Source organism: Cetorhinus maximus, chromosome 5 (genome assembly GCF_964194155.1).
Source record: "Cetorhinus maximus chromosome 5, sCetMax3.hap1.1, whole genome shotgun sequence".
NCBI lineage: Eukaryota > Metazoa > Chordata > Chondrichthyes > Lamniformes > Cetorhinidae > Cetorhinus > Cetorhinus maximus.
The window spans coordinates 158,057,991-158,079,429 of record NC_135883.1 but is presented as its reverse complement, the minus strand read 5'-3'; the positions used below and the strand labels follow the sequence as shown (position 1 = coordinate 158,079,429).

The 21,439-nt window shown below is 44.4% G+C and overlaps 1 protein-coding gene across 1 annotated transcript in view; it reads left to right on the top strand.

Moving 5' to 3' along the window:
• The first annotated feature begins 1,256 nt into the window (after positions 1-1,256).
• Positions 1,257-21,439, top strand: part of LOC144680419 (uncharacterized) — a 72,759-nt gene continuing 52,576 nt past the window's right edge. Inside the window, exons 1-2 of the mRNA XM_078541385.1 lie at positions 1,257-1,379; positions 12,439-12,568. Of these exons, the coding sequence (XP_078397511.1) occupies positions 1,257-1,379; positions 12,439-12,568 (253 nt within the window). The remainder of the gene's footprint in view (positions 1,380-12,438; positions 12,569-21,439) is intronic.

Below are 21,439 nucleotides of genomic sequence, written 5' to 3'. Positions count from 1 at the left end.
CTCGGTGCACAGCGGTGAGGGCACTTTACACTCACTTGAGTTGCAGGCGGAGGCAGAGTGTGCCCAGGGTGCCTGCAGTCACAGTACTGCTGGGGAACAGGAACATGCTCAGTCGGTAGCTGATGATGAGCCTCTGGAGTCGTCCCTGAGGCAGCAGATGCTGTGAGTCCAGCAGGGTGTGCGGGAGGATCTGGCAGAGATACATGAGGGGATGGGTGCCATGGTCTCCATTGTGGAGGAGTCCATGCGGAACATGAGTAATGCAATGACCCTCATGGCCAAGCGCACTGCATCCTCCATGGAGAGAGTGGTGACTCTCATGAAGAGGCTGCTCCAGGGGCTGAATCAGGGCTTCCTGGGGATGCGCTCGGGCCTGCAAGCCCTCACCCCGGCAATGACCTCAATGGTCACTGTCAGTGTGGCAGATGTATTGGGCACCCAGTATCTCAGCCCATCCAGCAATGGTGATCAGGGAGGTCCGAAGTGATCTGACGCTGGTGCACGAGCTGCTTGTCATCTCTGCAGGATCCTCTCAGGGCGCTCCGGATGATGGCAGCAGCTCCTCCGCCCATCTGCCAGGGACCATGGCATCCAATGAGTCTGTGGGCACTGGGGAGACGCCAGCCATGGCACTGGCTGCTCCCTCCCAGGCGGGGCCAGCACAGGCTCCACAGGCCAGAGGATGCCCACCAAGGTCTTCAAGGCCAACAGGACAGCAGAGTGAGCGGGCGGTCTCCAATGCCAGTGGCAGCGAATGGGGAGAACCTGGACATCACACCCGCAAATTAAAACGTAAAGCACAACACGGGCTTATCACTGGTGATAGTTTTTTCCTCCACTTTTCCGTTAATTATTAGTAGGTGTGATGGAGAACATCTTTCCATTTAATTTGTTTTTTGTACGCCAGGCACCACACCATTAAATGTGTTTGTGTTCAACAAGCCTCTGGGAGCTTCATTAATTCTGCAGGTGCAGGGTAAACCATGATGTTATGAGTGAATTGCAATCAATTGTAAAATAGCTTCCCGAGTGTTCAGACTTCCCGGGAACCGGCACTCAGAGAGTTAATGGTTTCTAATGGAATCAGCAAGTGCGTTTCTTCAATACATGATGTTCCTGCCTGCAGCTAATCTTAATTCAAAATCATCTTCATAAAACAGTATAAAAGGTCTGAGCTCTCTGCTCAATCTGCAGATCCACCTGAATGTGCTGAGAGTCATTCAGGGCGTTCACCAGTGATCTGAGCGGACACCAGGATGCTGAGACTCTTCCTAACTGTGTCTGTCCTCTTCTGGCAGCAACTTGCTGCACATGATAAGGTGGACATCTTCTGTCGTGAAAATCACTGCGTTGAGCCTGCAGAAGTCATTCAGCACAAGGTAAGTATAGTTCAGAGTTTACTGCATTCTGTCATGTTTGTACCAGGGGAAATTATACAATGCCCGAACCCCAACCCTGAAACATGAGACTGGACTGACATTGGTCCTTGGGTCTCAGTAACATTTTATACATGAGCTGCTGTCGGCTGATTGGTCTCCACTGCCAGCTTGTGTACTGAGAATATCAGGGTTTCTGTCTCCAGCAGCGGGTCTAAAGTGGGGTTGGTGTGGAAACAGACAGGTTAGAGGGACAATGCGAAGGACTGTAGAGTCGGGACACATTCCTGTTACCCCTGTTCACACTGAATCTAACCCAATTCTCGAAATTTATAACAGACTTAAGTTCAATATGTTACATCTGTAAGAAGCCAAGTTTTGCTTTAGGCGATACCCCCACACCACAGATACCTGGAAAGTCACATCAATACAGCAGTGTCCTTAAAGCAGGTTTGGCTGTGAGAATTAAACAACATCCTTGTTAGGGTAATATAAATTGGCCCAGAACTTCTGATCTCTGGGGAGTTTTACCCAGGAGGTTCCCCTGAAGATGTGCTGGGGACACCCCCGAAGTTCCCATGCAAGGACTTCACGGGTTTTGTCTGGGAATGCTCAAACTTCCGATGGGCAATTATCCTGTACTGGGAACTATGCGATGCTCTGACTTTAATCAATGACTTTGGATGGTTCCGACTCTCTCAGCAGAATAATTACCCAGGAAAAGTTAGGCAGATTAAAACCACTTCTAAATCCGAGCTACCCCCTGTGGTACTGACCCTCCAAATCCCCACTGAAACCACTGGCACCCTCCCACCCCACCCCCGCCAATGCCCCCACCCCCGCCCCTTTGGAAGGTGGCATCAACAGAACAGATGCGACGGAGGCTAAGGAACTGAGAGAATGGGATGGAGCCCTTACAGGAAGCATGGTGTGAGGAGCTGTAGTTGAAGTAGCTGTGGGAGTGGGTGGGGTTGTACTGAATATTGGTGGACATTCTATCACCAGGAGCAGAGACAGAGGTCAAGGAAGGGAAGGGAAGTGTCAGATGCATCATGTGAAGGTGATAGAGGGGTGGAAATAGAAAGCAAAATTGATAAATTTTTCCAGGTCTGGACGAGAGCATGAAGCAGCACCAATACAGTCATCGGTGTACCGAGAAAAGAATTATGGGAGGGGTCCTCATGGTGCCACCTTCCAAAGTGGCACTTATGACATGCCTTCTTTCCTCCTTAACCGAGGGTTACCCAACCCCAATTGTGATTGACAGGACCTCAACTGCGTCCGACATGTTCCCTGTGCCTCTGCCCTCACCCCTTTCCCTCCCTCCTAGAACCATGATAGCGTCCCCCTTGTCCTCACCTTTCACCCCACCAGCCGTCACATTCAAAGGATCATCCTCCACCATTTCTGTCAACTCCAGCATGATGCTACCACCAAACACATCTTCTCCTCACCTCTCGCCATCATCATTCTGTTGGGTCCGTTCCCTCAGTGACACCCTGGCCCACTTCTCCATCACCCCCAACACCTCATCCCCTACCCATAGCATCTTCTCATGCAATCGCAGAAGGTGCAACACCTGCCCCTTTCCCTCCTCCCTCCTCATCGTCCAAATGTCCAAACGCTCTTTTCTGGTGAAGCAGCACTTCACTTGCACCTCCTTCAATTTGGTCCACTGCATTCGCTGCTCCCGATGCAGTCTCTTCTCCACTGGGGAGACCAAACGCAGACTGGGTGACTGCTTTGCGGAATACCTTCGGTCGGTCTGCAAGCATGACCTAGACCTTCCTGTCGCTTGCCATTTCAACACCCCACCCTGCTCTCAGGCCCACACGTCCGTCCTTGGCCTGCTGCAATGTTCCAGTGAAGCCCAACACAAACTGGAGGAACTGCAGCTCATCTTCCAATTAGGCACTTTACAGCCTTCCGGACTTAACAATAAGTTCAACGACTGCAAACCAAGACATATCTCCTTCGTTTTCACCCCCTTTTAATCCATTTTTAAAATTGTATTTATATTTCAAAAGTTTATTATTCATTTATTCATTGTTTTACCCCTTCTTTAGTGAAGGAAATCTGCTTGGCTACATGTGACTCCAGACCAAAGCAAAGTGGTTGACTCTGAACAGCCCCCAAAAGCAATAAATGCTGGCCTAGTCAGCGACGCCCACATCCCATGAACCAATAAAAAAAGTCTCTCCGGAGTGAAAGTGCCCCTAGGTAGCACCAACCACAATCTGATTGAATTTTACACCCAATTTGAAAGGGAGAAGAGTGGGTCTAAGACCAGTATTTTAACTTAAATAAGGGCAACCAAATAGGCATGAAAGCTGAGCTAGCTGAAGTGAACTGGGATACTTGACTATGGGCTAGATCAATAGAGAAGAGTGGCTGACATTTGAAGGGGTATTTGAAAGGGGCATTTGAAGGCCTTTATCCACAGTGCATGTTACTCCTTCAAAGAGCTCCAAAAAATTGGTTAAACATGATTTCCCTTCCTCAAAACCATGCTGACTCTTCCCACTTACCTTGAGTTTCTCTAAGTACCCAGCTATAACCTCCTTAATGATCAATTCTAACACCTTCCCCATGACAGGTGTCAAGCTAACTGGCTTATAGTTTCCTGTTTTCTGCCTCCCTCCCTACTGGAATAGAAGGGTTAAATTTGCTACTTTCCAGTCTGAAGGAACCTTTCCAGAATCTAGCAAATTGTGTAAAATAAGCACCAACACATCTATTAGCTCATTAGCCACCACTTTTACGACCCGAGGATGAAGTCCATCAGGACCCGGAGACTTGTCAGCCCGCAGCTCCATCAGTTATCTCAGTACCGCTTCCCTAGTGATTGTAATTTCACCAAGTTCCCCTCTCCCTTTCACATTCTGATTTACAGCTATTACTGGAATGTTTGTTTGTATCTTCTATAGCGAAAACAGAGCAAAACATTTCTTCATTTCATCCACCATTTCCTTATTATTTAATATTAACTCCCATTCTCACTCTCTGGAGGACCAGCACTCACTTTACCTAATCTTTTCCTTTCTAAATACCTGTAGAAGCTCTTGCTATCCATTTTTACAATTCTTTCTAGCTTCTTCCCATAATTTAATTTCTTTTCCCTGATTAACCTTTTAGTCATTCTCTGTCATTCTTTATATTCTGACCAATCATTGGACCTGCCACTCATCTTTGCACAGTTATGTGCTTTTTCCTTAAGTTTATTATTTTCCTTAACTTCTTCAGTTATCCACGGATAGTGGGTCCTCCCTTTAGATTTTTTCTTTACAGTAGGAATATACTTGTTCCAGCACCAAGCAGAGAGGTCACGTACAGGAGGAGGCCCGTCCAACCTGCTGCTGCCCTCCCGGTTCGAGCAGGACACCCTTGAGCTGGAGAGCCAGCACGCACCCGTGCAACCAGGCACGGAGAGGCGAGGGTGCCAGATGAAGGTAAGAGCTCAGTGCACAGAGGTGACACTCTCGGATTGTGCAGCCATTCTAGTGCAGTCTCCTCATTGATGGGAGCCTCGAACCTGGCTTCCTCATTGATCGGTGGAAGATTGGAAGACAATGGCACCGTGATTCAGATCTCTGGTGTCTCACCAGGGTGCCTGGCATGCACAGTGACAGAGTGATGACTTTAACTAATGAAATGTCCTTCTTTTCCTTTTCAGGTTCGCCAGCTGACATCCGATCTGTAGACCTCGAAGGGCCTCCCCCTAACGGCAGAAAACCTCCGGGCATCACTGTCACCTGCATCACACCCGCTCTCTGAAGCAGGCACCAGCGCAGATACCAGCACGTTGGTGGGCATTAGTTCAGTGGCTAGTAATTTGGTGCACTTTGGTGAGGGCACTTCACACTCGCTTGAGGTGCGTGCGGAGGCAGAGAGTGCCCAGGGCACTGGCAGTCGGAGGATTGCCGGGGGCCAGGATGATGCTTAGTCCAAGGCTGAAAATGAGCCTCTGCAATCATCCATTAGGCAGCAGATGCTGAATGTTCAGTGAGATGTGTGAGAGCATCGAGCGGAGATCCATGAGGATATGCGCACCATGCTCCCCGTGATGGAGGAGTCCATTTGGAGCATGAGCACTGCATTGGCCGTCATGGGCGAGCGCACTGCGCCCTCCATTGAGACAGTGGTGTCTCTCATCGAGAGGCAACTCCAGGGACAGAATGAGGGTTTCCTAGGGTTGCTATTGGACCTGCAAGCCCTCACACAGGAACTGACCTCAGGTGGTAAGTGTCAGTGTGGGAGAAGGATGAGGCACCCATTATCCCATCTAGGCACATGTCCATTAATGTTGTGCAAGGAGGTCCACAGAGACCTTACATTGGAGCACGAGCTGCCAGCCATCTCTGTGAACTCCTCAGGATGGTCCAGGTGGCAGCAGCAGCTTCTCCGCCCCTCCACCAGTGACCATGGCACCAGGTGAGGCTGTGGTGATTGGAGAGGTGCCAGCTGTGGCACTGGCTGCTCCATCCCAGGCAGGGCCAGCACGGGCGCCACTGGCCTGAGGACAACCGACAAGGTAATCAAGGCCAACAGGGCGGCAGGGTCAGCAGGCTGTCTCCGATACCAGTGCCAGTGAGGGGGGAGCACCGAGAGCGAGCACTCACAAGTGTAAGTTAAAGGCAGCATGAGCAGAAGAGGGACAGGTCATGGGTGATTTTATGTTCATTTATGTTTAGTTAATGTAAACTGGTCTGGGGCTTAAGACCAGAGTGTTTGATGTAAGTAGCCTGTTCTTGTCAAAATGATATAAATCTGGTTTTGTCATCATGGCCTGAGTATCTTCACCTATTTAATTCATTGGTTGGGGTACGCCAGGATGTAATTCTGGACGTAGGTGGATGAGAACTTTGTTGCTGAGTGTTCTTTGTGTTGAAATGAAAGGGTCTTTTCAGACATCCGATTTGGAGGAGGCAGCCCTGGCATGAATTTGAAGCTGATCTTTGGTAGCCTCGCTGAAGGAGCGTTGGATCAAGGCATCCCTGCTGTCTCTGCCTTCCTGGAGGTTACCGAGGTCAGGCTCCACACCCACAGCATTCTCCTCTCTGTGCTCATCTTCCAACTCACCACTGGACACATCATCTGTGGCTTATGCAGCTGCATCAAGATCCCTTTCCTTCAGTGTGTGTCCCCCCCTTGCTAGTGCCAAACCACAGTCCCCATTAGCAGAGTAAAGGAAGGTTGTCTGATACCTGGAAAGGACCACATGGTTTAAACCCTCCTGGCAGACAGCAATGAGTCCTGAAATGAACCAGGAAATGCTAAGAATGAGGCCCTGAACAGTGATGAAGCTGCCAAATACCAATAAACAACCAGCTGCAAACTATCTCCAAAACTCCTCACTACTCACACTGGCAATGCTACTGACCCTTTTTATCCCGCCCTTAGATGAGGTTTGAGGAAATGTCAGCTGGCCACCTGCCTGTTTTGCCCGTGCAATGAGCAGAAAATCGCTCGGGCAATGAAAAATCTCAGACAATTGCATTGTTCAGGGCCTTGAGTGGCTTGTTAATTAATGGTGGGCACCGCTCTGGCACCCGCACGCACCCACCGGGTGAATGATCACGAGAGTGCGCGGTGACGTAGGGAGGCTCGCCCAGGAGGGAAACATTCTGCCCTTGGAGTTTGGTGAGAGGGGAGTTTTAAGTGTTAATTTTGTTCTTAAATTTTGCTCTGAGAATCGAATCTAGTCGGTAATTAGCAGTAACTGGAAAGTGCTGTGTAAGCAGGCTAAGTTCTTTCTTGCAGTTTAGACAGGGTAAACTCACTCTCGGCTGTAGGAGCTGAGTAGTTAATTAGCTAACTGGTTCAATCTAGTTACTGTTGCCCCTGTTCAGTTTACTATAAATTCAGGGTTGTTTCATGCAGCTGACAAATTGAGTGAAGACTTGGAGTTTGGTTGGAGGAAGGAGTTGTTCATTTCCTTTTCTACCATTCTCAGCCCATAGAAATTGGTTCTTGCCCTACTACAGGGAGAGGAGCAAGCTGTTTGGTGCGAATCTGGTAAGTGGGTGAGTTCTATTCTATTGCTAACTTTATTTGGATGAGAGTGGAGGCTTCAGGTGGATGAGCAAACTGACCATGGAACCGTGGTACAGGGAGCCATTCAAGTGGGGGAGCAAAAAGGAATATAGTGGTAGTAGGGACAGTATAGTGAGGGGGATTGACACTGTTCTCTGTAGCGAAGAGTGAGAGTCCAGACAGCTTTGTTGCCTGCCTGGTACCATCTGCTCAGGGCTAGAGATAAACTTGCAATGGAGTGGGGGAGGATCCAGTGTTCATGCTCCATGTAGGTACCAACAACTTAGGCATTCAAAGCAAAGCAGATGAACTGATACCGCAAATCGAAATAAGTAAGTACAATCAGATAGCCATTATAGAGACATGGCTACGGGATGTCAAAGATTGGCTATTGAATGTTGAAGGGTACGTGACATTTAGGAAGGACAGGAAGGTGAGAAAAGCTAGATGGCTGGCTCTGTTAATTAATGATGGTGTTAAAACTTTAGAGAGGGATGACCTAAGTTCAGGAAACCAGGATGTAGAAGTGGATTGGGTTAAGATGAGGAATGTTAAAGGCAATAAGTCACTTGTAGAAGTGGTGTACAGGCCTCCTAATTGTTACAGGAAGGTACAGTGATAATCATGGGGGATTTTAATCTGCATAAAGACTGGAAAATCAGATGGGCAAAGGCAACATAGATGAGAGTTGATAGAATGTTTTCAGGGTAGTTTGTTAGAACAGTGCATTCTGGAGCCAGCCAGAGAGCAGGCGATACTAGACCTGATATTGAGAAACAAGATTGAATTAATTGATAACCTCCTAGTGATGGCACCCCGGGTAGCAGCGATCATAATATGATTGACTTTTACATTCATTCTGAGGGAGAATCGAGTGCGAACAAGACGAGTATTTCAAACTAAAATAACGGCAATTATGGGGGCATGAAAGCAAAGGTAGCTAAAGTGAACTGGCAAATGAGGTTAAGGGATTGGTCAATAGAATTTCAGTGGCAGGCATTTAAAGGGATATTTCAGAGACACAGAATATATACATTCCAATGAGAAAACATTCCAAGGGGAGGGCCCACCATCTGTCGTAAACTAAAACAGTATCAAACTTAAAGAAAAAGCATGTAATTACACAAAGACGGGTGGCAGGTCAGAAGATTGGAAAGAATATAAAGAACTTCAAAATATGACAAAAAGTTTAAGGAGGGAAAATTAGAGTATGAGAGAAAGCTTGCTCATAATATAAAGACAGATAGTAAGACCTTCTTTCGATATTTAAATAAGAAAAGGGTTAACAAAGTGAGCATTGGTCCTATAGAGAGTGTGTCTGGGGAATTGATAATGGCAAGTTGGGGGATGTCGGACAAATTAAACAGATATTTTGCTTTGGTCTTCACTATAGAGGACACAAGTGACATTCCGGAAATAGCTGTAAATCAGGAAATGGAAGGGAGAGAGGAACCCGGGAAAATTACAATCACCAGGGGAGTGGGATTGAGCAAATTGTTGGGGCTGTGGGTTGACCAATCCTCAGGTCTGGATGGACCTCACCCTAAGGCCTTGAAAGAAGTGGCTAATGAGATAGTTTACGCATGAGTTTTAATTTTCCAAAATTCCCTAGATTCGGGAAGGTTCCAGTAGATTGGAAAATAACAAATATAACTGCTTTATTCAAAGAGAGAGGGACACAGAAAGCATTGAACTTTTGGCCACTTTGCCGAACATCTGTTAGAGGAACATAAGAAGTTATTAGGAAAGATATAATGGCAGGGCACTTAGAAAAATTCAAGGCAATCAGGCAGAGTCAACATGGTTTTATAAAAGGGAAATCATATTTAACCAATTTATTGGAGTTATTTGAAGGAGTCACATGTGCTGTGGATAAAGGGGTAAATGTACTGTACTTATATTTTCAGAAGGCATTTGATAAAGTGCCACAACAAAAGTTATTGCAGAAAATAAAAGTTCATGATGTAGGGGGTAACATATATTGGCATGGAAAGAGGAATCTAATAGGAAGCAGAGAGTTGGCATAAGTGAATCTTTTACTGGTTAGCAGGGTGTGACAAATGGTGTGCCACAAGGATCACTGCTGGGGCTCAACTTTTTACAAATTATGTAAATGACTTGGATGAAGCGGCCGAAGGAATGATTGATAAATTTGCTGGTGGCACAAAGATAGGCAGGAAAGTCAATTGTGAAGAATATGTAAAGAGGCTACGCTGTGACATGGATAGGTTAAGTGCGTGGGCAAAGATCTGGCAAATGGAGTATGGTGTGGGCAAAAGTGATATCAGTCACTTGTAGGAAGACTAAAAAAGATACTTTTACCTAAATGGTGAGAGATTGCAGAGTTCTGAGAATCAGAGGGATTTGGGTGTTCTAGCACATGAATCATTAAAGTTTAGTTTGCAGGTAGAGCAGGTAATTAGGAAACATAATTGAATGTTATCATTTATTGTGAGGGGAGTTGATAACAAAAGTAGGGAGGTTATGATTCAGTTGTACAGAGCTTTGGTGAGAGCACATCTGGAGTACTGTGCACAATATTGGTCTCCTTATATAAAAAAAAGATATAAATGCGTTCCAAGCAGTTCAGAGAATGTTTACTAGACTAATGCCAGGAATAGGCAACTTGTCTTATGAGGAAAGGCTGGACAGGCTAGGATTGTATCCACTGGGATTTACATGAGGAAGGAGCAAATTTATTGAAACCTTTAAGATCCTGAGGGGTCCAGACAGGGTTGACGTGGGGAGGATGTTTCCTCTTGTGGAGAATCTGGAACTAGGTGTCAGTGTTTAAAAATAAGGGGTCGCTCATTTAAGACAGAGCTGAGGAGAATTATTTCTCTGAGGGTTGTGTGTCTTAAGAACTCTCTTCCTCAGAAGGCAGTGGAAGCAAAGTCTTTGAATATTTTTAAGGCAGAGCTAGATAGATTCTTGACTAACAAGGGGGTCAAAGGTTTTAGGGGAAAGCAAGAATGTGGAGCTGAAGTTACATTCAGATCAGCCGTGAACTTATTGAATGATGGGACAGTTTTGAGGGGCTGAGTGGCCTACTGCTGTACCTAATTCATAAGCTCTTATGTTCATTTGTCTGACTGACGAATCCTTGGATAGTTTCATTAGCATCAAACTGGCAGATGTCATTTAAGGTGTGCTGTGATTTGGTGCCAGAGAAGTCAGAATGGTAAGTTTGTATTAGTTACAGAGTTGAATTGCTTTGTAAATGTAGTGATTTTTTTTGTAGCCACTTTCCTGACACCAGTTGATTGCTCTGTGATTAATTATCCTTAGAGAATCAGCATTGGACCTCCAATATCACTATTGCTCCAGTTCTCTGCCTGCTGCATGCAGGTGTAATGAAAGAAAGACAAAAGCTGCATTTACACAGCATCTTGCACAAAGTCTCAAATCTCCTTATTGCCAATTAAATGCTTTTTCATTGTAGTCACTGCTTTAATTTAGAGAATGTTATTAAATGGCAGAGCAGGCTCAACAGGCCAAATGGCTCACTCCTGCTCCTAACAGTACGTTTGTGTTTCATTCTGGACAGATCAGATGAGCCAGTCGCGATGACGTTTGTCATCCATAATTACCTTGCGTTCAGAGTATTGAATAATTGCTGGAGGTCTGTTTATTTTTTTGGTAATGGTTCTTTACTGTGAGCAAGTTTTGTGGGGTGAAATTACAAGGACACAAGTGGACAATGAGCTCATTGTGAATCATTAACTTGTTTTACGCTCTACATAATTCTCGAGGTTCTTTTCAATTCTGTCTTCTCACCTATTAGCTCACTCTATCCTGGTGTTTTTATGACTTCCTGGAGGCATTGAAATATTGTGATACATTTGTATTGCATACCAGATATTAAAAATAAAGTGTAATAAGAAGCAGCAATCAGAAGAGTCTTCAGAATTGATGATCAAGAAACCCAATACAAATGTGAACCATTCAGTCTTTGTCCCCTGGCCTCTTAAAAGTTGTGTTACAAAGAGACACATTAGGGCACCAATGCTTATCACTGATGGTGAAGACTGATGTTGTTCAATCATTCCACTTTGTTCCTCAGGAATTATTTGACATTTCTAGCCTGTGAGATCACTGGTAAAGTAGAATCCAGTTACACCTCTTGTGTAAAATAATTAGATTGAATAATATCATGCACCCAAGGCAGGATAAAGGAAAGATCTTGTGCACTTTATCTAGGTTACAAGTTTTGAATCTTCCCCTAAATATTAATTTACTGTCACTGCTTCCATAGGATGCAAAGTGCAGAATAAGTTAATGAGGTCTGAAGCAGTGAATAAAATCAGCGTTATCGTCCGCAGTGTTATAAATAAATAATGGGATACATTACAGGAAAATTTGTACACTCTGGTCTGTTTAATGGCCGTGGTGGGATCACCTTTCGGGTGGGCACAAACTAGCACAGCATTGTATCATTGTAGCTCTTAATATTAATGACCCATTCTGCATAAATATCAGTCGATGTTGGCATCTTCCTTCAAATAATGGGAGTTATCATTTTAATGGGACCTTTCTGTGATTGTTTGGTGAATGAATTGGTGAATGTTGAATGGGGATAAATGACCTGCATGATTGAATGGGGAGAGCGTGGTTTGGGGGGAAACATGTAGTGTGTAGGTGGGATTGGGATTAAGGGGCCCGGAGACAGGAGGAGCACTCGTGCTCATGGCTTCTCTCTCTGGCCCTGAGAACCCTCAGAGGGAAGTGACTCAGTGTAGAAGGCTGTCAATAACGCTCTGATATTTATTGAATACCCAAGGGGAGGAGCAAGGCCAATAGTGCAGGACAACGCCAAAGTTGAAAGAGTGAACGAGAAAGAAAAATGAACCAGGAAATGTTAATGCCAAGAATTCCATCAAACCTCCTAACACACTTTCAAACCCAGCCCATCCAGGATATGAATGCTGCTACCGCACCTGGGAAACCAGGATGTCCTCTCAACACTGGTGCTTTACAGGGGTAGTTCAGTTGTGTCATATGATAATACATTCTGCTCTTTTTGTCTTAGAATTATGAGGAGAAAAAATTCCTACATCCCCGATGGCTTGAAACAATGGTTCATGGAATGGATATAAATCGTGCAATAGAGACCGGCCTGGAGAGACTTTTCAATTATTCACATTTCTCTAATGCTGCAGGTACATCAAATGTTCCATCAAGGTAACAACAGACTAGAAAACAACCCTTCAATCTTTGATGTGTCTTGTTTGAAACTTTGGCTGGGATTTTCCGTGCCCGCTGGTATCAGGCGTGTTCGGTGGCGTGACCGGACAATATGGCGTGACCGGCTTCACAACCGCGTGAAACCAGTTTGCGATTGTCCGCTCAGCCCACCCATGGCGGGCCGTGTTCCCTGCCATTGGACGTCGGGAACCTCATTGTGATAGATCAGCAGATGTTTATAAGCCCAGCCGGCCGGCATCATCCTCCCCCGCTGGATCGTCCGCCCATCTTGGCTGGAAAACACGCTGAAGTGTTTCACAACAGCACATATGCGATGTTCACCTGGCAGGCTCCACTCTGTCTGGACTTAAAGGTTTGTTTGCCTACTTTGCTTCGGGCACCACTTGAAGGGTTCCCAAAATTCCCACATTTTTCATATCATCAACAAGGATATGGCTTTTGGACTTTTACCTGAAACCAGACAATGAGAGGAGACAGATTATGCATTCTTCCCTTTGGTGGTGTGAGTCAGCTTCACCTCTGACCTCTGAGTGGTTCGAATCTCTCCCACTCCCTGGGTTCTAGACCTTGGACTTATTTGGGGGTTGTGACAAAGTGCAGCAGACAACTGGTTTTGGTGCAAGAGAAAAAAACTGGGTTTATTTAAGTCACAAATGAACTTATAACATTAGGATTACACTGAGATCATACAGACTTACAAAGTAGACTTAGTTAAGAATGGGGAACACACGGCATAACGAGGGAGTATCACGCTACAAATCCCCTTACCCTTGTCCCACCCCCAAAACCTAACTAAATTGAACCTGGAGTGGTCAGGGATCATGCTCACCAACCAGGGTCCCTTGACAGTTCGAAATCCAGCCAGGTAAGCCGGTTGCAGTTTTGGGGTACGCTCTTTGTGTCCTCTGGGGCCTGCCATCCGCACATGGTCCTGGTCTGTGGAATCTGCGAATGTTCTTCAGTTGGGTGGAGGGTACGGTTGTGGGTGGTCGGTCTTCGTGGAGGGCTGCGGTTGCGGCCTTGTCTTCAATTGAGCCTGCGACCTCGTGCCCCTCGCCGTGATGTTGCCTGTGGGCCTGCAAACCCCCAGATCTTCTTGCTTAAACTCTGTTTCAACTGCTCCTAACTGCTCACTGCCTTCTAGCTGGTTTCCCTCTCTCTCCCTTCTGCTAGCTGGTTTCTCCCCCTCAACTTTCAAAACTGCAACCCGTCTGCTAGCTGATTCCTCCCCCTCCCCTTCGTAACTGACTGCCCAGTTATACTGTCTTTTGAATTTCTTATCTCAGTCCAAATCAAGGTTAGTTCTTTGTTTGATTTTGGTGGCCTGTCCCTGGTGATTGTTGCATCCTTGTTTTTAATGGGCTCGCATGATGTTTATCATTGTCTTCCTGCCTAGTAACTAGTTTTGAACTGAAAGCCATTGTATGTGTGGAGTATTAATGGGTTCGCATAATTGAACTGATTGTGCCTTTAATTATTTATGCAAGATTTTGATGGGCTACAGTTTCGTGTGAGATGAAGTCTTTCTCTGGGTCGATTGTATTAAAGGGAAGAATGCATATTCTATCTCCTCTTGTTGCCTGGTTTCAGGCAAAACAATCCACACTGCACTCAACACGCCCGGAATGTGCTGCCCCAGCCTCCTGTCTGCAGGGTTGTACACTTAACTCAGCAGTTTATAAGTCCAAAAGTCATATCCTTGTTCATGATATGAAAAATGTGGGAATTTTGAAAACCCTTCACCTTTAAAACAATCAACACGAAACTAAAGCCCATCAAAATCTTGTGTAAACAATCACTATAACGACTAAGGCAGGAAGAGCACAATCTGTAATTATGCGAACCCATCAATATTCCACACATACAATGGCTTTCAGTTCAAGACTAGTTACGGGGACAGGAAGAGAATGACAAACATCATGCGAGCCCATTAAAAATGAAACAACAATCACCTGTCATGTACCCTCAGGATGTTATATGTTTCAATAAGATCAACTCTCATTCTTCTAAACTCCACTGGATATAGGACTAACCTGTTCAACCTGTCTTCATAAGACAACTACTTCATTTCAGAAATGAGATCAGTGAACCTTCTCTGAACTGCTTCCAAAAAAATTATACATATTTTTTTAAAATAAGGAAATCAAAACTGCCCGGTACGCTAGACATGGTCTCACCAAGGCCCAGTACAGCTGTAGTAAAACTTCTTGACTTTTATATTCCATTCCTCTTGCAATAAACACCAACATTCCATTTGCCTTCCTAATCACTTGCTGTACCTGCACACTAACCTTGTGATTCATGTATGAGGACACCGAGATCCCTCTGTACGGCCAGGTTCTGCAATGTCTCTCCATTTAAACACTATACTGCGTTTCTATTCTTCCTGCCAAAGTGAACCAGCTCTCATTTACCTATGTTTCCCCTAATCTGCCAAACTTTTCCCACTCACTTAATCTGCCTATATCTCTTTGCAGACTTACAACCTCCTCTTGACAACTTACTTTCCTACTTACCTTGGTGTCATCGGCAAATTTAGTTACTATACATTTGTTTTCTTGTTCATTTACAGGATGTGGGCATTGCCAGCAATGTCCGCATTTATTGTACATCCCTAATTGCCTTTGAGAAGGTGGTGGTGAGCTGCCTTTTTGAACTGCTACAGCCCCTGTGGTGTAGGTACACCCACAGTGTTGTTAGAGAGGGTCTTCCCGGATTTTGACCCAGGGACGATGAAGGAACTGGGTTCGCATTCATTTATTGATATAGATTGTAAACAGTTGAGGCCCCAGCACTGAAACCTCTGGCACTCCACTAGTTACAGCTTGCCAACCTGATGAAGAACCATTTTTCCTACCCTCTGCTTTCTGTTAGCCGTCTAATCTTTTATCCACACTAATATCTTACACCCTACAGCATGTGCTCTTATATTGTGTAGTAACAGTTGATGTGGTACCTTATCAAATGTCTTTTGGGAATCCAAGTACACCACATCCACAGGTTCCCCTTTATCCACCTTGAATGTTACTTCATCAAAAAATTCAAACAGATTCATTAAAAACAATTTCCCTTGCACAAAGCCATGTTGGCACTGCGTGATCAACATCCTTAATAATAGATTTGAGCACTTTCCCTATGACAGATGTTAGGATAACTGGCCTGTAGTTTGCTGCTTTCTGCCTCCCTCCTTTCTTGAATAAAAAAGTGTTACTTGAGTTGTTTTCCAATCTGCTGGATTCTTTCACAATCTAAGGCCAGGATTTGGCTCTCGTCGGGCGGGCTCAGCCTGGGCGAGAGGAGCGGCCACGAAAGCGACAGCTGCCCTGCCTGTGTGGGGGAGGAGGGCGAGTGTGGAAGTTCGTGCTGGTGTGCGCAGGAAAATCTCCCTGAAGCACAGAGCTGTCTCAGAGAGATGAAGATTTTTGAATATAAAAAAACGAAGATTTAAAAATGTTAACAAGATGTCACCACATGAACAGGGACATGTTAGAAATTAGTTTAAACATTTTAATTTTTTTTGATAACTGATCGAAACCTCATCCCGCGCGTGGATGAGGTTTTGCAAGAAACCCAAAGGCCACTTTGCCTTTTCGCCTGCCCGCCCGCTAACTGAGGTTGGATGGACAGCAAAAGCTTTCATTTAATTAGACCTAAAATGGCCTTAATAAGCCTGTTAAATGTCGGCGGATGCACTTCCGACTCCCACACCCGCCCTGTGACCGAAATAGTGAGGACGATCGCCCAACATCATCACGCGTCATTTTACCCTGGGTCAGGTTGGGTGTGCGGCCACCCGACGGGAGGAAAATTCTGCCCTGAGGAATTTTACAAGATAATAACCAATGCATCTGTTATCTGCGCCAACATTTCTTTTCAGACCTCTGGATGTAGGCCATCCGGTCCTGGGGACTCCTCAACCTTTAGGTCTTGTTTCAGCTGCAGCTGATGTTGATGCTCAGCAAACCAGGTCTCAGATTGAAACCCGCCTCAGCTGATCATAATTTATTTTTCCGTATTGTAGAAACGAGGAGGGAAAGCTACAGAACACAAAAGTACAGGACTCCAGTTATTGCTTTTAAAAATTGAAAGAATTAACATCATTATTAAAAGAAAAAAAAATAACATGAAACTGAAACACAAGTTAAAATATACAGTTAGAAAAGAAATCTTACAAAATAACACCCTTTATCAAAGGTACACAATAAAACTATTTTTTCACAACAGCTCTTATAGATTCTTAACCATAAAATCCAGGAAATATTCCCCAAACTAAGAAACTGCTTTCATATTAAACAGAAGTACAATCCATGATTCCCAGAATAAATACATGTGTATGTGGCTCTTCCAAAGGGAGAGTTTGAACAAACTGTTTCTCAGGACACATATTCTTCTGGCCCAAAACTGAGCTACTTTCCTCAATTAAAAGGTTTTCCGAGCTTTTCTGCACACTCCGAAACACTGGGGTTGGCCTTCGGTGGGACGTCCCCCACAGCAACTGTTACAGCTGAAAACCCATTTGTATAAATACCTTTTCACCCCTTTCTTCAGAGTTCTCCATTGTCTTTAATTATCTCTTTGAAAACTCAAGCTCCCAAATAATAAAACCTTTCATGTTCCTACTTTCCCTCTATTTCGGGTCCATAAAATTTAAAACGCCTGCCCCTGTTTACTCACAACTCTCCTGTAAAATGCAAATGTTTTTGTATTTTTGAGACTCGTTTGAAATGCAGCAGCTACAAATCAATTTCAAAACTTATCCCCAAATGCTCATTTCAGACCAACTCTGTTTACTTGTAATTCAACACCCACTATAAGGCCTCTTTACGAAATGCAAGAAGATAACACGCTTAGTTTGTTCTGCCTTACACTCTACAGAGAATCTGACTCCAACAACCTCACTTTGATTAACCCTGGACACAGACAGACACAAATTACCCTTAACTACACAGAATATACACAAACACAGAAATATAAAAATGTACTCCTATCATCATAGTCTAATAGTTTAAAAGCAAAATATTGTGGATGCTGGAAATCTGAACTAAAAACAGAGAATGCTGGAAAAATGCATCGGGTCTGGCAGCATCTGTAGAGAGAGAAACACAGTTAACGCTTCAAGTCCGTATGATTCAGCTCTGAGAAAGAATCATACAGACTCAAAACGTTAACTCTGCTTCCCTCTCCACAGATACTGCCAGACCTGCTGAGTATTTAAGGCATTTTCTGCTTTTATTTTAGTTCGAATAATTTTCCTAGCACCCTTCCCAGGTGATGGTGATTGTATTATATTCTCCCCTCCCGATCATCTCTTGATTTTCAAGACTCTTTGGGAAGTTATCTAAGTCCTCCACTGTGAAAATAGAGACAAAATACCTGTTCAACGCCTCCACCATTTCTTCATTTTCTGTTACCAATTCCCCAGAATCACCCTTTAGCTTTGGTTATTCTTTTGCTATTCAAATATGTGTAGAAACTTTTACTATTTATTGATTATTAGCTAGCTTTCTCTCATACTCTGCTTTCTGCCACTTCATTCGCTTTTAAGACATTCTTTGCTAGCTCTTAAAATCTGTCCAAGCCTCTGACCTACAGCTAATCATTGCAGATTTGTACAGTTTTTCTTTGAATGTAAGGCTATCCTTTAAATATCTTGTTAAGAATTTGTCACTGCAACTTTACTGTACTACAGTTTAACCTAGTTTCCCAGTTCACCTTAGCTAACTCTGACTTCACACTCTCATAGTTACCTTTATTTAGGTTTAAAACACCAGTCATGGACCCACAGTTCTCCACTTCAACCTGAACATGAAATTCTACCATGTGATCACTGTTCCTATTCATTTATCCTGTGTCACAGATCTTACCTGTTCCCTTGTTGGCCCTAGAATCTACTGCTCTAAGAAATTGTCCCAAAAAACTCCTGGTTCCCTGCTAACTTTGCCATTCTGATTTCTCCAGTCTACGTGTAGATTAAAGTCACCCATGATTATTGCAGTAACTTTCTTAAACACCTTATTTATTTCTTCCTGTATGCTCTATCATACAGATCTATGTCGTTGGTGCCTATATGGCTCACAACGACTCGGTCATCACCCTCCCACTGCAAGACCTCCAGCCCAGGCAGGCAACTGAATTAATGTGCTCAACTGCAGAGAACTGTATCTACCCCCCTGACGATACTGTCTCCTATCACTACCACATTCCTCTCTGCTCATCCACTTGAATGACATCCTTCACCATGGTGCCAGGGTCATTCTGCTCATAAAACTTGCAGTCCTCCTGCTCATCCAGACAGGTTGCAAGCACCTTGTACCAGTTGGAAATCTCCACTGGGAAACTCTACTATGCACCTTCCTCTAGTTTCTGTTTCCTGTCACTCAGACAATTTTCTATCCATGTTGCTACTGTCCCTTTTATTCCAGAAGCTAAAGCTTTGCTCAGCAGTCTGGTGTGTGGCACTCTGTCAAATGCCTTTTGGAAGCCTATGTACACAACACCAAAACCATTATCTTCATCAACACTTTCTGTTACTTCATCGAAAAACTCAATTAAGTTAGTTAAACACAATTAGTGCTTTAACAAATCTGTGCTCACTTTCCTTCATTAACCCCGCTTGCATTAACCCACTGCTGTGGGCCAGACTGCTGGCTGTTCACTCTTCCCCATCAGGGTGCTCAGCAGTGGCCAATGACATCATTGACCCTGGCACCAAAGAGGCAATTTAACATCCAAATTTATGTCTGCTGCAACAGAAACACTTATCTGTCACCTAACTATTGAATTTCCTATTACTATTGCTCTTCCAGTCTTCTTCATTTGCCCCTGTACAGCTGAGCTGCTGGTGGCGCTATGGACCTGACTCTACTCCCCAGTTAAACCATCACTTTCATCAATATTCAGAATTGAATACTGGTTGGAGAGTGGGGTGCGCTCAGGGGACTTCTGCCTCTTTATTCTTGATTGCCTGTTGGTGAACTATTCCATCTCTCCCTGCATACCCTTAAGCTGTGGGGTGACCACATCTATAAATATGCTTTCGCAAAGCTCTCTAACTTACAGATGTGCCATAGTGATAACAGCTGATGCTTAAGCTCTGAAACCCGGAGCTCGAGCTGCTGCAACTGACGACAATTCCTGCATAAGTATCCTGGAGTTCCTACGTAGCGCAGGATGTGCATTCAAGACGTCAGATCTGCCCTGCCATTCCTCTATCTATTAGGTAAGAAAACTTACTGCCACTAATAAAGCTTACTACTTAAAATAATAAAGACTCACCAGCTACTCAATTCCCATCTGCTGTTGTCATTTAAACATAAGGAAGGTAACCAAATGTTTTATTTAAACCAAATTGCCTTTCTTAATTTTTTTCTTTTGCAGTTATTAATTTCCCAGCTGCTTAAACTATCTCCTTAACTTTGGAGATAGGGAAACAAGCTACAGCACTCACCAGGCAATCAATTCATAATTTCCAGTGATGTGATATTTGATTTATTTTTTCTCTCACATTTTATTTCAAACTCCAGCATGCCCAGCTCCACTGCTCCTGACCAGACTCTCCATGAGAAATGGAATGGAATATAAAAGTAGGGATGTTTCTCATGGGGCTGAATTTGACCCCAGTTGGGTGGAAGTTGAATGGTGGATGCGCACAGCTGCGCTTCCGGTCGGCGCCCACGATCGGGAACGCGTCACCATTTAAGAGAGAGATAAGAAGTTTTTCTCTCAGAGGGCCGTGAGTCTACGGAACCCTCTTCCCCTGAGACCGGTAGATGCAGGTGATTAAATATTTCTAAGGCAGAAATAGATAAATTCTTACATACAAGGGAGTCAAAGTGTGCAGGGAGTAGGAAGGAATGTGGAGTTGAGGCCTAAATCAGGTCAGCCATGATCTTACTAAATGGTGGAGCAGGCTCGAGCAGCCAAATGATTTACTCCATCTCCTAATTTGTATGTATGAATGTGAGTAAGATAAGGCGATTGCTTTGCTAAACATGTCCCTTCAGTCTTCTCACCTGTCATTTTAATTCTCCACCTTGCTTCCATGCTGATCTTGCTGTCCACAGTCTCCTGCCATGTTCCAATGTCTCTCATCAGAACCTCTGCCTCCATTTCCTTTCCTTTCTCTTCGCTGGTTTCCTTTTTTGTCTCTTGTTTTGCTCTTTTTGTATTCAGGCGGTAGCTGTTCAGATTCTGTCAATCGCACCTCCTCTTGGCATATCTTTGTTTCTTTACAATAAGAAGGAGATCACGGCCTTGGAGAGGGTGCAGAAGAGATTTACTAGAATGATAGGAGTGTGCATTGGCCTCAGTTACATGGATAGGCTGGAGAGGTCGGAGGTCATTTCCTCAGAGCAGAGAAATTTGCCAGGAGATTTGAGAGATCCAAGGTGTGCAGAACCAGGAATGGATTTGACAGAGTAAATAAGGAGAAACTGTTGCCATTGGCAGAGCAGTCGATAACCGGAGGACATAGAATTAAGATAATTGGCAACAGAACCAGATGCAACATTTATTTAAACAATGAGTCGCTGTGATCTGGAGAGCACTGCCTGAACTTGTAGTTAAGCAAATTTAATAGTAAAATTCAAAAGACAATTGTTGAGATAATGGGAAATATTTTTGTGTGTATGTGGGAAAAGAGGAGGTCAGGATAATTAGTGTGATAAGTCCATCAAACAACACAGGAGCAGCCTTCCTCTTGGCTGTATCATTCTGTGTCTATAATTCAATGCCCACATCAGTGTTTTCCATATCTCAGTTTATTCATCTCAGCTTTCACCTTCCAAACCCATGACCACTCCCATCTAGAAGGACAAGAGCAGCAG